At 34.8% G+C, this 16,721-nt stretch overlaps 1 protein-coding gene across 2 annotated transcripts; it reads right to left on the bottom strand.

Moving 5' to 3' along the window:
* Positions 1 to 433: 433 nt before the first annotated feature.
* OTUD6B (OTU deubiquitinase 6B) lies at positions 434 to 16,446 on the bottom strand. 2 transcript variants are annotated; one of them, XM_082434188.1, is made up of 8 exons: positions 16,238 to 16,446; positions 15,420 to 15,571; positions 12,758 to 12,838; positions 7,951 to 8,263; positions 6,281 to 6,342; positions 3,581 to 3,687; positions 2,740 to 2,790; positions 434 to 1,265 (listed from the first exon to the last, which is right to left on the bottom strand). In XM_082434188.1, the coding sequence occupies exons 1-8, from the start codon at positions 16,317 to 16,319 to the stop codon at positions 1,178 to 1,180; spliced, it is 936 nt and encodes a 311-aa protein (XP_082290314.1). In that variant the 5' UTR covers positions 16,320 to 16,446; the 3' UTR covers positions 434 to 1,177. The 2 variants fall into 2 exon arrangements, with proteins under 2 accessions (XP_082290314.1, XP_082290315.1); XM_082434189.1 differs by having other exon boundaries at positions 434 to 2,790; positions 16,238 to 16,445.
* Between the last annotated feature and the right edge of the window lie 275 nt (positions 16,447 to 16,721).

Genomic DNA, 16,721 nt, shown 5'->3' with positions numbered 1-16,721 from the left:
ACATGAAGAAACATCTCTCTCTCATTTGTTCAGTAAAAGTAAAAACAGTATGAAATTACAAACTAAATTTTCAGAAAAAAACTGTCCTTCAGCTAGTTCATGACAAACTATACCAAGACAATGTATTGACAAATACGTGGCAGCACTAATTTGCACAGATTTCCTTCTTACTGCTTCATATTCTTACACACAAATGTTTATTCATTTTTCTTTTCTTCTTTAACATCCAAGAGTTTTAGATATTTTTCTAATTAATTTGCCTTTCATTATTTTAAAATAATAAAATAATATAAATGTTATAAATATTAGAATCTGTGACTATTACTTTCAATTATATATGAGGACAAAATAAAGGCCGAATGAAATTCTAAAACAAAAGTTTTCTCTACTTCTAAATTCTAAAATTATTAAAAAATAACAATTTGAACAAATGTTGATTTAATCATTCATCTTTTATTTTTCTTTTAGCAAACATCAGATAATATGAACAAAATTTTATTGCTCACTATAGTTACACACACTCTTTTTTGCTTTATATAAGTTAGAAAACATATTTAAGTGGATAAAATTCTTGGCTAAAGACATATTCCAGAACTCTAACATATACTTTTCTGAGTTAGGACAAAAGAAAGCTTATCAAACCTCCCTAAGAGACCAGCATCATACAGCAAATTAAATTAGTATATGCTGCTATTAACATCTGCCATTTTTTAAAGACTTTAATTTTAGTCTTTAGGTTACAGCTAAAATAATTTTTATCTCAAGTTTTAAGAAAGAAGAGAAGCTGACCATACAAATCCTGTTCATTACCATATTGGTCATTTAAAAAATAAAAAATAATAAAAATTAAAAAATATACCTACAATCAAGAAAATTCTACTCATCCTGCTAGAAAAAAATAGCTACCAATAAGTTATTTTAGAATACTTTAAATATAGATGGAATTTATAATAACTAGATTTCTTTGTATCTTGTTTTATTACTTCTTAATGCTTCTCTTTTAAAGTAACAGATTACTTCAAAATAAAGCCAAGCTGCTTAGTATTTTACAATTTTATTCTTTTATAAATTTCAGACCCCCAAAAAAATTCAGATCAAGGATTACAAAACAAGCAGCCTTCAGAATATATTTTGTTTGGCAGGCAGAATGGTTTTAATCTTTGGCAGTTGAATACCTTCATGTAGTACTTATTTGCTCTAGATGACCACAACAGCTCCTGCCAGGTTCCCACACAGTCACCTGCTGGGCATGTGATTCTGATACCCTGTTTTTAATATTATAAAACCCAATATTTACTTATAAAAATTAGTTGCATTCATGGAGAAAAAATTCAAATTTTATAAACCTGATGCAAAATCTTACTAGTTATTTTCTTATTTGAGAAAAACAGATCAAACCAGAAAGGTCTCATTTTTATAATACCCCCTTACATAACAAATTATCAGACACATTTGTACATATGGGTACTATCTTCTTAGAATATTGTTACAAGTAACCTAAAATCTGAGCTAGACAAATCATTCAACTGAAAAGTATTGTACTGATTTTATTATACAGTGTTGGCTCAACAGTGGCTTTCAGCCACATAAAAAAATGCCCAAATACTTGAGACAAATATTCTCAAATATTTGAGGAAAGGTGACATTAATAAGGCTAACAAAATAACAAGTTAACAAAGGCATTCTCTAATCCTAGAGAATGAAGCAAAGGGAGAGATCTTGTAAGACAAATTGTAAAAGAGGAAGAATTTGAAGTAAATTTGGCCTTGGACCCTTTTATATTGCTACCCCTTCAATTTGCACAAGTTAAAGAATAAGAGAGACTAAAAACTATTTCTTAGTGGAAAAGACTGCAAGGAAAGCAAAGTAGCTGAGTAGTGATGGAGAAAACACAACAAAGAATATAAAAATTTATAGTTAAGAAGATACTCAAGAAATGATGGTACAACCATTCTGAAGTTAAGAAACAGAAAGGAATAACAAATGAATTAGAAAGGCAATAATCTGCTGAGTCTTTTTAAGTTATATACAAATAAAAGACATCTGTACTTCTTTAGAGGTTTAAATCTGATTGGAAACATATTGACCTATGAATTTGTCTCATTTCTTAAAACATAACAACTGATTCCCATCTGAATAAATATTTTTAAATTCTTTATTAAAGCAAGCTTCTTAGCTGCACTTTGATGGGGTTATATAAAAAGTGTCACAGCATTAATCCCATCAACACCAAAGTTACTGCAATCACGTTCATTTATAAGCATTCATTAAATCTGCTATCACCATCACCACATTATTGCAATGTCAAAAAGACTGAGTCATTTCACTTCTTCAAGAAAAATTACACTGACACGGTTACTGAAAGCTTTCAGTAATAGGGAGAAAAAAAGAATTTTAATTATTTCAACACAGAACAGAATGTTCAGGATTCTATATTTAATAAAAATATTAGCAAACAGGGTACCATCTTGGTCTATAAATGATGTTCTCCACAAGGGACTTACAAGTGTTTTTAAAACACCACTAAGGGGACATTGGTGAAAGTTTATCTTTGACACATTTTTAAAAAAACCTGTTAGTAGCTTTGCCATAAAACTGATTTAAGGTAGTTGTTTTATTTCGGAAACATTTAGAACAATCCAACACTTGGTATTAATACTCAGGTCAGCACACTGTACTAAAACATAACAGCAACATTTTATAGACTAGCTGCAATTTTCACTAGCTGTGTTCACCAACCGTTTAACAGAATTGTAGTGTTCTCCTAAGCCATATGCATGTCTCATATAACTGAAATAAAAAAAGGAGAAATAAGTAATTTAGATAAAAGTAATTCAATTCACTGTATATAAATGTTTATTATGTATATAAAACCAAGTACTTTGAATTAATCACTTCACAGGGTATCATTCAATAGACTTCATTACTTAAAAGTTCAACACCATTTGAAAAGCATCAGCAGTCAGTAAGATCTGGTTCAATAACTCTGTCTGCTGAGTTTGTCAGGTAAAACACAATCATTGGAGTGAAAAAGGAAAAACTGAGATGCTGAGTGCTCAACAAGCTTAAATTATTACCTAAACCCAAGCCATTAATGACTACCTTAGTAGGCTTAGCTAATGAACACTAAAGCCAATGGCAAACTCTCCATGCTGTGTTTCAGAGAACTCTCAATTATGTAACATGTTTTTACAATATGAAGAAAAAAATCTCTAAGGAATAAACAATCAGGCAACATGAATGTATTTCAGCTTTTACACCTGTTGAAACTTTTCGCATTATTAATGTCAAACCAGAACAACATGAGAACTAATCCTAAAATTTTGTAACCTTTAGAAATGACTTTATTCTTAACTCATATACAAGATTAAATCACTAGAGGTTTAAACAATTATCTAAATCACATATTTTGACAATGCTTTCTAATTCTGTAATTGCCTTTTACATAAAATAAGCAGAATTAATGCTGCTGAAGATGGATTTGTTTTGATTAATCAATATATATAACCTAAAATTTTTTCATAATCCTTTTTGTCTTAATCATGAAAAATATTAACAGTAGGAATTTCTAGGTACTTACACAAGTATTAATGGGTTTTTTGGATATTCTTCACCAACTACAAGAGGAGGAGAATCTGCCTGTATTATCTCTATTGGTGTTCGTAAAATGTGAGACAGGGCTCTTAGCTATAAAAGAGAAAATGTAAAACCAAAAAAACAGACAAACAAACAAATATGTATATATTAGTAAGGGAAATAAAGAGGTAAATCTTATTCAAATCATAAACTACTGAATTTATGCATGAATAGGGCAACCAGTCAGAGCAGGGATCTACTCTTGTTCCTTAATGTACACCAAGAGCCCGGCACATAGTGGGCACTTAATACATATTTGTTAAAAATCAAATAAATATAATGTTTACTAAATCAAATGCATAAGTTTCAAGTCCTGGATGTACAACAGCTTTTTGGAAATATCTATGCCATAGTTAATGAAGGGGATGAGTAAATTGAGTTCATTATACTAGTCTCTCTACTTTTGAATATGCCTTGAAAATTTCCATAATAAAGGATTTTTTAAAATACCATTACTCAGGCACCAGATCAAATCAATTACAATTGACAGGGGCTGGGGGAAGGACAGAGGAAGCAGGAAAGAATAGGAGGTTTATTTTTTTAAAAGCTTTTCAGATGACTCTATTGTACTAATGTTGAGAACTGATCTACAATTTTCGAGGCATGAGTAGAATGAGTTAGGTTATGAACTGTACTATCCTTTCATGGAATTTCCAACTGATTAACATACAATTTTAAGTTCATGCCACATGATATAAAATTAGAGCTTAAAGTTGGATGAATAATAGTTAATAATGAATACTGGTAGTAACATTTTTTTAGACTTACTTTAACCAAGCACTCTAAGTGCTTTATGTGTATTAATTCATTCAATCCTCACAATAACCTTACATGATAGGTACTACTGTTATACATTTTAAAGACTATAATTACAGGTAGAGAAAGGTTAAGAGAAGTCAAGCACAAGGAAACAAAATGACTTGCAACTGAACTGAGAAGTCTGACTCTAGAGCTCAAGTTCATAAACAAATTAATCATTTAACAGTTTTCAGTCATAATGCCCTGATCTGTTTATTTGTCCCATTATAACAGAACATGGACCTTTTAGGAAATTTTAAACAAAGGTAAGAAATTAATTCAAGAATATGGAAAAGGTTCTGTGCTACACAGTAGCAAATTTAATCCCATGTTCCATCTCGTAAAATATTCCTTTGAGGCACTTTTTTCTTATACCTAAAATAACATTTTTTAAAAGCTAGCATGGAATGGAGGGTGCAAAACAAGCTCTGGAAATCTTAACATCCCATCTAAGTCTTCAGAAATCATACAAAGAATTTCTCTTTAATAATTTAAATTTACCCCATTGTGAAAACAGCAACTCTTAGTTCAAATGAATTCACAAACAATTTATGAGAAAATGTCCTTCAAAAGATGTTTTAAAAGGTTTTTCTCAATTTAAAAAGAGTCACTTAGGTCTCTAGAACTCAAATTAATTTGAGATTCTTATTAAAAAGTTCAAGCATCTTTAATTACTCCTAATGCAGTCACAAAGCTAACCTTCCCGAGTTTCAGAGACCCAGGAGAGGCATACAAAACAAGTGGACACAGTTCCCTCTGGTGGCTCAGAAGAGGTACAAATATAGCACTGCTAAGAAAAAGACTTCGAAGAAGCAATTATGTCATATCTCCAAACAACATAGTTCTTGAAGTGAAATAGAGCCACAAACTATTTAAGATGACTAATCATAATTACACAATAATATTAATTATATTGCTAGATTCATCTATCTGGCACTTTAGCTTACAAACTTCTATGCATATACTCTTTGCCTTATTTAATATCCACAAATGGCCTACCATGTACATATAGGGGTTTTATTATCCCCATTCAATAAGGAAAATGGAGCTCAGGAGGTTGGCTGACTCCCCCAAAGTCACAAAACTGAGAAGTACAAGGAAAAACCACGACCTAGCCCCAAGTCTTTCCCTCTTACTCCCTGACTTCTAATACCCCAGGCTATCTCATCACCACTTGGACCACTTAGGTGTTTTATTTTGCTTTAATGAAACAAAGTTAACAGTAAGATAAATAATTAGAGCTTAAAAAAATCATGATTAACTCCCTACAAGTGACTAAATATATTGTTTTCTTACTAGTGAATTTTAATGCATCAAATACTGCTTTCAAGTCAGTATCAACTAGGAACTCAAGACACAATTGTAATTGATGTATTGTGGGAGGATTTGACATGTATTCTCACATTAAAATATTGTTTTCTATTTCTGATGTAAGAGATGTTACTTTTCCAATAGTGATTTTCATCAGTTGAGCCACTTGGGTAAATTTTACTGTACTTGAGTAAACTCTTCACTTTCATAGGTCCAAAAATTCAAATATATGGCCAGTAGCAATATCACAAATGGAAATACGCAGATGCAACACTAGCCTCACCAACACACTGATCAAACACTGGGCTATTTAAAATGAAATAGTGCTTCAGTTCCCAAAGGTACATACTTAAATTAAAGGCCTAAGAATATTAACTCCCTTTTTCAATGCTTCATCAGTAGAGAAACAGGAAATATATAAAGAAAGGGAATCTTGAAAGGGAAATTTGGATCATCTGAAAAATATGTCTGAAAACTACAGAAGGGATTTTTAAAAATAATTTAACAATGCCACTATGAATAATAACAAACTTACCTCAAGCTGACCTCCCCATGCAGCGGTGTTTATGATATCATCACAGTACTTTCTAAACTCTTCTGTAGAAAATAGATCAGAATATAGCACTTAATAATTTTTAGAACTCATGTTAGATCCCTTTTATACCTCCCACAATTTCTGATGAAACTGCCCAAGTTATGAACTTCCTCCTTCTCTACCTATATTCTCCAGAATTTAATCCACTTCCCAATCCAAACTTAATTCACTCAAACTTTCCATCGAAGAGCAAAGCAATTCATCTCTGCTTCTCTCCCTCAGCCTAAGGCCCAGGGACCTCAACTACATTACAAGCCTACCTGTCTCTTGACCCAAGCAATGACCCCAAAATTGCCACCATATTCACGTTTTAAAGTCCAAATCTGCATCTGAAAGTATATGCTGAAAGACTAAAAAATGCATCCTTTATAATATCAGGTTCACTATAAGACCCTGTAAGAAATGTGAGAAGAGAATCAGAGTAAAAGTAAAATGAGATGAAACTCCTTTCCCAGTGATAGCATCAAATAGTGCCTTCACATATTTTAGAAACGTTTAATTTATTTGTATCCGTATCAGTTCTAGCCAAAGAAAGGTCTTCCTAGATCAGTCCTGAGAGGACATAAAAGACCTAATTTCAGAGTTTAATGGCATATCTTGAGCATACACACTTTTATACAGAAAGTTAAAATGGGAAACTAACACCTCTAACTTCCTGTTTAGAGGAAGGGGAAAGAATTATGGGCATCTAGAAGAAAATATGTCCCGTGTATCTGTCTCATTCACTGTCTCATATCCAGTGCTCAGAACAGTGCCTAGAGTAGTTCTTGGCACACTGTGGCTTTCAATAAATATTGTCTAAAGGAATGAAGGTAATTAAGTCTTTTTTCTTTTTCTCTGATTCACCATGCTGAGTTGCCACCTCTTCTCCACTTCCCTACAACTAGCAGTTGGGGACTCCATTAAACAAGTCAACCTTAACCATCCCCTCCCTCTTCAATACATCCTGGCCATATGACTTGCTCCCAGTGGATACTGACACACCTGCTGTCTTATCTCAGGGACTAACTTTCTCCCTTACTTCCCTTTCTCTTTAAGAAACTTTTTCAGATTTTCACTTGCTCTCTCCTTTATTTGCTAGTTGTACATTTTTTTACCTTCCCAACTATCAAAGGTATTATAGAGAATAATAAGGCAGGTTATTAACTCATTTGTTTTTGGTTTTGCAAAGTCAAATTTTGCCTGAATATTATGGCTTATTGAGAATAAAATTAAATCTCCCAAACTACAGGATAAAAGGAGGAATTAGTTTTCCTAATCATTCTATACTGGTGGTTTTCAGGCCCTATACTTCCAGAGACTAGTCAAAGCTTAACTTTGTGAAATAGAACTTATTAACACACTTTTAAAAATAGTAATGATGAATCCTATTCCTATCTTATATAAAAGATTAATATATTTTAACTACAAAATAGTTAAGTACTTAAAAGATCTTAATAAACCAAAATGTGCTAGTATCTATTAAAGTTATAGAAAATAATTTTGCCTAAATGTTGAGATATTTTCCCCCTTAAGGACCATTCAGGTTATTTTTATTATCAGTTCCAGGAAGCATTTTATTTAACAACCACCACAACCACGACAAAACATAGTAAAGAAAAATAAATTACCTGAAGTATACATATCTCCTGTATTAGCATTTGTTAAAAATGGCAGAAAGTCTTCCACGTGGCTTTGCATATAGTCAGCAGTCTGACATCTTAAGGCAGCTACAGTCAGACTGCAGTCCTGTTCTTTCAGTTGATCTTCAATGGCTCTATACATACAGTGGCCATCAGATGGAATCTGTTTAATTTCCAACTGTCTAGCTGCCAATATTTGAGCAAGTTTTTCACTTTCTACATGTCTAGCTCCAGTTAAGTTTTCAATTTCAGCTTCAGCTATCCTTTCTTCCCGCTCCTTTTCCAGTGCAGCTTTTTTGTCCTATGAAGAGGACAGTGTAGGAAAGTTAATTCCTAATAATTGGGACTAATTTACATTTATTATGGGGATGAAATATAAGATTCTCAAAAACATTTTTCTCCCTTCTCCCACAAGCACTATCATATTGATGATCTCATCACTTGTAGAGTTTTCTATATTGTGAACTCCTTTAAAGGCAAATATTATTTCTCATCTGTGTGTACAGCACCTAGCTCTGTACTAGGACAAAGAAAGCCCTCAAATTTTTCTTTGAAGTCTATTTAATAACTACATGCCAAGTATCTAAAAACTTTACTTACCGATTTCAAAGTACTATCTTAGGACTGAGTTGTCCTAGGGCTTAAAGCAACATCATTGTCATACTTAAGTCCAAGCTAATCCAAACTTTTTAACTTATCACTCCACCAGTGAGGTCTTAATGTGCTAAATCACCAGCTCACCAGTGAGGCATTAACTGGCTAAGGTCTTTAGAAGGGTATAGGAGCTCTATTTATCCAGCTTTAAAAAAAAAATGTGTACATACAAACACACGCACATTTAACTAAAAGTAACAGATAAAAGCATTCTTCTTTATAAAAAAGTTAAAATATTACAGATAATCTAAAGTTCCCCTGCCAATCCCAGTGCCTGCTCTAGAGTTCTGATGTGTATCCTTCTAGATTTTTTTCTATGTATTTTAATAAATACAGATGTACTCATAGAAAATGTACAGAAAACAGTATTTTAACAAAAGTCCCATCATACATTACACTCTGCAACTTGCTTTCCTTATTCAAATGTTATAATGGGATGGGGAGAGGGTAATGAGAGATTTGTGACATGAAGGGTGGATAAGAAGTAGAATGGGAAGGTTGGGAAAAAAGAGAAAAAACTCCTCACACTTGGAATAGCAAGGATCAAAAGACAGAAAGCACTATATGTTTCATAGCTGAACACAGTTCACATAGCTAGAGTAGAGTACCAGAGAAAAGTGTCAAGAGATGAGGTTGGGGGGCAAAAAAGATGGTATATAGTTAATATATATTAAGTCTATGCATACATAGTTTAAAAAACAACAACACTAGAAGGAGATACACAAAATATTTACAGTGCTTTTCTCTGGATGGTAGGATTACAAAATAAGTTTTATTCTGCTTTGTGTGTGTGCCTGCATGTGTGTGTGTGAACATCTTTCTAACTCTCTATGGTATGTTTTACTTGTATACTGGGAGCAAGTGCTTTTCAATTTAAGAGAATAAAAATAGTTAAACTACATTCTATCAATATAAATCTTGATATTGGTAGCAAGCTACAGTGAAGGATTTAGATAAACCAAGACAAAGAAGGAGAAGGTAAAGATTTTTATGTCCCCAGCTCTAACCTTTCCTTAGGACAGAAGATGTGAATGGAAAGGCAAATTTCAATTTCACTTAATGCCACCTGCTTCTACTACATGCCTGTTATGTGCCATGCCAGATAAACCTAAAGTGATGTCTAAGTTACCTGAATCAAAAGCAGTATTATCTTCTTAATAAAACATAAATCTATTTGCTTTTTCTTCCCAACTCCAACCATGCCAGAAATACCATGAAACAATTTATTTCACTGCATACCTACAACTGCGGATCACAGTGGCATAAAATCTTAAAACACAAGATGGCACTATTACTTTTTAAAAGACTATAAAAAACATTTTTCAGAGGGGAGAGGAAGGATAAGCACCTTGAATATCATCTAATCCAAAACCCCTCATTTTCCTCTTCTGAGGAAACAGCACGCAGAAAGATTTCCAAAGGCCATACAGCTGGTTAGAAGCAGAGCAGGGACCAAGGACAACACAGAGAGCTCCTTCTATCCAGGCACCTGAATCAGAATAAAAGTTGGAGTAGATGGGAGCTGGAGTTAATGACGTCATGTACTAGTTACAGGAAGACTGGAACTTTATACTCTCTGTAAAACCTTAATTTAAGCCTCTAAAATACCAATCCAATCATTTCATTTTTTCCCTCATGCTCTGCTTCAATATTACAAAGCAATTGTATTTCCTTTTCAGGGCACTAGGTAGGAAACACACTGGATTGTTTTCCCAACCAGGCAGAGTTTTCCAGTGGCATGAGGCACTTTCCTTTCTACAACCCTAGTCCTGGAGGTAGAATGGCACCAATAAATTCTAATGAAAATGTATGTACGATGAAAATAGCACATAAATCATAAATACACTGTCAGTAAAACTAGAGTCATGTAGTAATAGTATAGTAATACAGCAAAAACAACTCTGAAGAGAAATCTTAAGAGCTGGGTACTAGTGCAGGGGTTGTATTAAACTTTCAGCATGCCACTGAGACAACCTGGGCCTCAGCTTTCTCATTTATAAAATAAAGAAATTGAACTAGATCTCATTCCTGCTCTCAAATTTCCTATTTTCGGAACCCAGTTCTTCTAAGTTCTACTTTGGGCTCTTTCCACCATACCAGTAAGTTTTCACTGAAGTCCTTTGAAGTAAATAAAATACTCCCTATGCTTTTCTAGATTGAAAATACGGGATTTGCTCTACAATATTCCAATGATAAATCTTCATAAAGTTTTGTCATGTTTTTCTACCAGACAGTTGTATCTCTCCCAAAGATGACATCATTAGTTAATTGACTTTTTATCCCTTGGTGCCTCTGGGGAAAAAAAAAAGTGGTTCGGCATAAGTCTAATACCCAATTATCTACCTTGTCTTCAGGTTCCATTTTCTTAAATACTATAAACTTTCAGTGTTTTCTGTCCCAAAATCCTATTAATATAACAAAGCAATAAGAAACTTTGGGCATTACTTATAGGGTGTTTTCTCTGCCAAGTGTTGACTCAGCAGAGAAGTGTTGCCAAGCAGCTGACTATAAAAGATACTACATTTTTTGAGGGTATAGCTGGAAAAGGTATGCATTTCAGCTATGCAATATTTTAGCAGAAAAGTAACAAAATGTTTGAGAAAGGTAAGGGAATTAGTTTGTTTTGTTGCCTAAGGGACCAGGTAGGGTGAACAAGTGTTGATAAAGACAGGAAAGAGTTGTGTCATGTTTTCCAGAATTAAATAGTTGCTACTCTAAGATATAGCAATTACTAAGTAGAGGCAAATCCAACAAATATTTTGTTATGTTTCTGCCAAGCAAAACTTCTGCCCTTCACTTTTCATCTATAGAAGATAGATGACAATAATAAGGCTATAACAGAATACGTATCATAAGTAGAGATTTGGTGAACTAAATAACCTCCAAAATACCATGAAACCTAAATTTCATCAGTCTATGAAATTCACAATTATAATAATTACTCAAAAACAAAATTTTACAATACTATGAGAAATGTTTGACAATTTGCAACTTAAGCAACTTTCAAGCAAACAAACAAAAAAACTTGTCTTAGGTTGAATTTCTTAAGAGGTGTACTATGCAGTACTTAACACAGTGAACAATACTATCATTTGTTGACCCAGTAGTTCTCCAGGCCTTGTTTTAGGGCTTTGGAAACAGTAAATTATTTAATATTCACAATAACTCTATGAAGTAGGTATTATTTTCCCCCATTTTATACATGTGAAACTGAGGCTTAAAAAGGTTAAGAATCTTACCCAAAGCCACCACAATGGGATTAAAACCTCCATCTGACTGACAGCAAATTCCATGCTCTATTAAATTATGTACTACTAAATTATAAGATGCAAAGCTAGTTTAAACATTTAAATCCTAGAAAACATCAAGTGTTAATAAAACAATATTTGGGAAAGAAAGATTGGATTTAAACCCCTTGTTCTTTTTCAAAGTGAAAAGCCCTTACCTATCTAATCTCACGCCCATAATTTTGATATCATAAACTTATTACGTCCAATAAATCAGTTTCCTTACAGCTCTTTTCATTCCCATATTTGTTTTTGTGCATGCTGTTTCACTGACTTTAAATATCCTAACTAAATAACTATATTTCCTTAAATACCAACTATTTAACACTTAGCACAATGAGTTTTTCCTTCTCTGAATTTTCATCACAACTAACCAATACATATATAACTACATAATTCTGATATTTTGTACACCTATATATCTTACTTAACTTCTAGATTCAAATTCTTATTTTACCACTTAATACCAAAGTTTTTAACCAAAGCTGTACATCAGTATCACCTGGGCTCACACTCTTCAAATTCTGAATTATTAAGTCTGGAATAATATATTTGTAAAAAATATCCTTTGCACACCCCCTTTCCTAGCCCCACCCTCCTATGAGAACTGCAAATTGGACATGTTATTTTATACTGCCTCAGGGCTATTTTCTTCTCTAGAAACTGGGGATAAGAAATCCTACTTCACAGGATTACTGTCAGGACTAAATGAGATTTCATATAATCTAAAGCCTAATAAATGTTAGTTCAGGTCCTCTGGCAAGGAACTCCATTTTTTTTCTATTCACTTCCAATACAACACCTAAGATAGTATTACACACACAGCGCTAACAAATACTAGGTGACTTTCATACCCGTCTCTTTTGTGCTTTTGATATCCGAAACGGCTGATTCTCAAGAACCAAGTTTGAAATATTGACAGCAACAGAATCTATCTGAGGGAAACAAAAAACATTAAAAAGTTAATGAAAAATACCTTTAAGTTATTATTCAAAGTATTAGATTATTAAATTATTATCGAAAGTCACAAATATGTGTCATCCCACAATTCAAATTTGAATAACAGCACTAGATACAATACTAAACGAGACATGGTTCTGTCTACTTTCTCTGTATTTAAGGGAGAATTGTCAGATTCCCAAGAACTTTCCTTACAGCTCTTCAAAGACAATGCTCATTCCTGCATGGTTTCCTTCCTTCTTAGAATGCCTACTCCATTCATCTAAATACTTCCTATAAGGGTCACAACTCATTCAGCATTCCACCCTTCCCTTCTCTAAATGTTATACTTATAGAATATGTAAGGTTCTGTCATTACTACTTTCATAACCTCAAATGTGGCGGCAAAGGCCTTTCTCTATCTTAATTAGCCAGAACCTGATGAGCACTGCTTCTTGACCCTGGTAGGCAGTTGAGATTTTTCTATCCTTTCCCATCTACAAACTGAAAAACTTATAGGCAGAAAATTTAATTTATAATTATTGTTAAGATATTACAACTAATCTTTTTTTTTAATTACTTTTTATTTTTAATTTATTTATTTTTTTTATGTCTGTGTTGGGTCTTCGTTTCTATGTGAGGGCTTTCTCCAGTTGCGGCAAGCGGGGGCCACTCTTCATCGCGGTGCGCGGGCCTCTCACTATGGCAGCCTCTCTTGTTGCGGAGCACAGGCTCCAGACATGCAGGCTCAGTAATTGTGGCTCAACGGGCCCAGTTGCTCCGCGGCATGTGGGATCTTCCCAGACCAGGGCTCGCACCCGTGTCCCCTGCATTGGCAGGCAGATTCTCAACCACTGTGCCACCAGGGAAGCCCATTACAACTAATCTTAATCACCAAATGGCTGTTATGTGTTTGCTAAAGAACAAAATGCTAGACTTACAACTATCAGGATTAGTAGCTAGTATTTTATTACCACAAGTATAAGTTAAGCTAGTTTTTAGTATGACACATACATGAAACATATCAAGACCTCTAATACCAGAGTCAGCAGTCCCTAAGGCTATGGACCAAATGATCAAAATATCAAAATCAGATTAAGACTTCAAAGAATGTTTATCAACTTTAGTGAAATTGGGATTCTTATATTTTTCAGAGGAATGTGCTAATTTTACAAACTGCCATACTGACAACAGGCGAGATACAAAAAAGCATCTGGAAAAAAAAAAGAGAAAGCAGTGACAAAAGAATTCAGGTGACATTCAGAAAGAAAACAGGCTTCAGTTTAAGAAAAAGAAGATCAAGTAAAATGAGAGTTTGTATTTTAACAGTTGGACAATATGTAGCTTAACAATTAAACATTTTTGTCCTTGGAAACCTAGGAAAGAAATCTCAAAATTGAAAGGCCTGAGAGAGGAAACAAAACTACCTCACTAATAGAAAAGATAGGGAGACAATTAGGAATACCATGATTGTAAACACAAACACCTAGAGCATCATGCCTTGTTACTTGGAAAAGGCATGGAAAGCCAGGCTCTTGAAAAAAACGTTAAAGAAAATAAAACTATGTTTAATAACTGTAAATCAGTACAGACAAGCTGTTTTCCCTGTCAACAGCAGACCAAAAATGAACCAAATAAAATAAAATTTATTTATGGTAGATAAAATTTTGCATAGACATAAGAACTTTCTAACTATCAATAATGAGAATGAGGTTATGTAGTCTATCATCTTTGGTATCTAAAACCCATGCAATAAGCTACCACTCTAGATAAAATTATAACAGATTTCAGTATTCATATTCTGGAGTAAGACAGCTCTCATTTTGAATTCAGGCTTTGGTACTCAATGGCTGTTATAAATTTAGAGCAAAGTTTTAAATCTCTCTGAGTCTGTTTCCCATTTGAAAAATGGGATTATCTACACTTACTTCAGAGGTAATACTTCATAGTGTGTTATTATGAGAATTATGAGAACATTAATATGTTAAACGAAGTGTGTGGCATACAACACATTGTGTATGGCTACAATGATGAAATAAATATTAGCTAAAATGATGACACTTAACATGCTACAATCTACCCAAGAAACATTGGTAAATTTCCATTTATTACAACTTGTTCATAAAGCACTTTTAACTTAAAAAATGATTTCACATTTGTTATCCCATTTCTTAAGAAAAATCTGTGCTTAAACAGCAGTAGTATTTGTATCATATGATATGTGAAGAACTTATGCTCAAGATTAAGTAAATTTGCCCAGGTTACAATCCTACTTAATGGCAATTCTGAGACTAGGAGACTGGTCTTCCAACTTTCATTTGGTAAAGCTTCCTTTAGTCCATTTTATCAATCTGTTCATCTTTCGGGCAATAGTTAAGATAGGGGACTTTTCTTTGCTGGCCTTCCTTAAAAAACACACTACCATATAAACCTGGTCGGAAAAATATCAATGAAAGGTGATGGCATGAGCGTGACTAAGTGACTTCTTTCCCTCCGATTTTATGATTTTATATAATAGTGTAGTAGAAGTGGCAGTTGCTTTCAAAGGTAGACAAAGAGAAACATTACTTCACCTACTTTACTCTCCTTAGAAGTCAGCTTCAATTGCTCCAGCTCCTCTTTATGTTTCTGTTCCATTTCTGCTTCTAACTTAGCAACATCTTCAGTAAGTTGCTTCCTCCTCTTTTTGTCATTCTTGGGGACAGCATTCTTCATACCCTGAATTTTGGCTGAAAAGCCACCAAAACCATTAAGTCACAAACCCAGGAATTAAGAAGAAATATGAAATAGTAACAATAAGGGTATGGTAAACGGAGAAGGGTATAGAAAAAGTAATTATGAAAGCAAGAAGAGTAATTACACAACAGATAGTTACAGAGAAGGGTCCAGATGAAGCTAAGACACCCCCTCAAAAAAAAAAAAAAGAAAAATTTTATTAACATAACCGTGAGTTTGTTTGGTGTGGGAGGAGGAAAAACTTTAAAAAAAAACATAAATTTTTAAATCTTTCAAGTACCCCTTCCGAGTCCTCAAAATTTAGGTGAGATATTTCAAAACGCACCGAGTAGGGCAAGTGTCGGCAAGTCGGGCAGGAACAGGAAGGGGAGACAGGAAAGGGGGTCTGGGTCCAAGACGGTGGCTTCCCGGTGTTTTCAGAAACCCACACCCGGGCGGTGGCGCGGGGTAGGTGGAACGCGGCGGACCGGAGAAGAGGAAGCTTCTGAAGGTTTGGGGGATTAAGGGACCTTGGAAAGGCGGTAGGGAAGAGACCACTGGCTACTTTGGAGACGCCTAGGAGGATCCAGATCAGAAACCCCTCAAGATTTCCCAGAAGCGACCCGCCACGCACCCTTCCCTGGGTCCTGGCGACTTCTAGGTTCCCATTCCCCCGTCACCTTGCAACTCCTTCTTCTCTTTGCGATGCCTTCTCACCAGCTGCTCCTCCTCATCAAGCTCCTCAGTCAAGACTGCCTCCATGACGACCAGGTAACCCAGCACAGTTGCTGAAAGGAACCAGCACAAGCGGCTAGGAGCACCTTCCACCCTTCAACCCTCACCCCGTGCGCCATTGGCCGCAGCTAGGATCCAGCCCCGCCTTCAAGGCGGTACCGGATCTAAGCTGAGTCATCGGAGAGAGGAGGAAGAAGAACCGGATGCTGCGCGTGCGCACTCCCGTGACCCGCGCTAATGCGGCGCGGCGGGGCGGGGCGGGGCGCGGCGGGGCGGGGCGGGGCGGGGCGCGGGTGGAGCACGATGGCGTGCTGGGGTTTGGCTTAGCCGGCTGAAGTTTGCAGCCTTGCAATTGATCCGCGCTACACCCCGTTCAGCAGTAAAGCTACACCAGTCTATTGGCCCTGACGTGAGGCGGGCAGAGATGAC

Source organism: Balaenoptera physalus (genome assembly GCF_965194825.1).
Source record: "Balaenoptera physalus genome assembly, chromosome: 17".
Taxonomy (NCBI): domain Eukaryota; kingdom Metazoa; phylum Chordata; class Mammalia; order Artiodactyla; family Balaenopteridae; genus Balaenoptera; species Balaenoptera physalus.
This window is presented reverse-complemented; position numbering and strand designations above follow the sequence as displayed.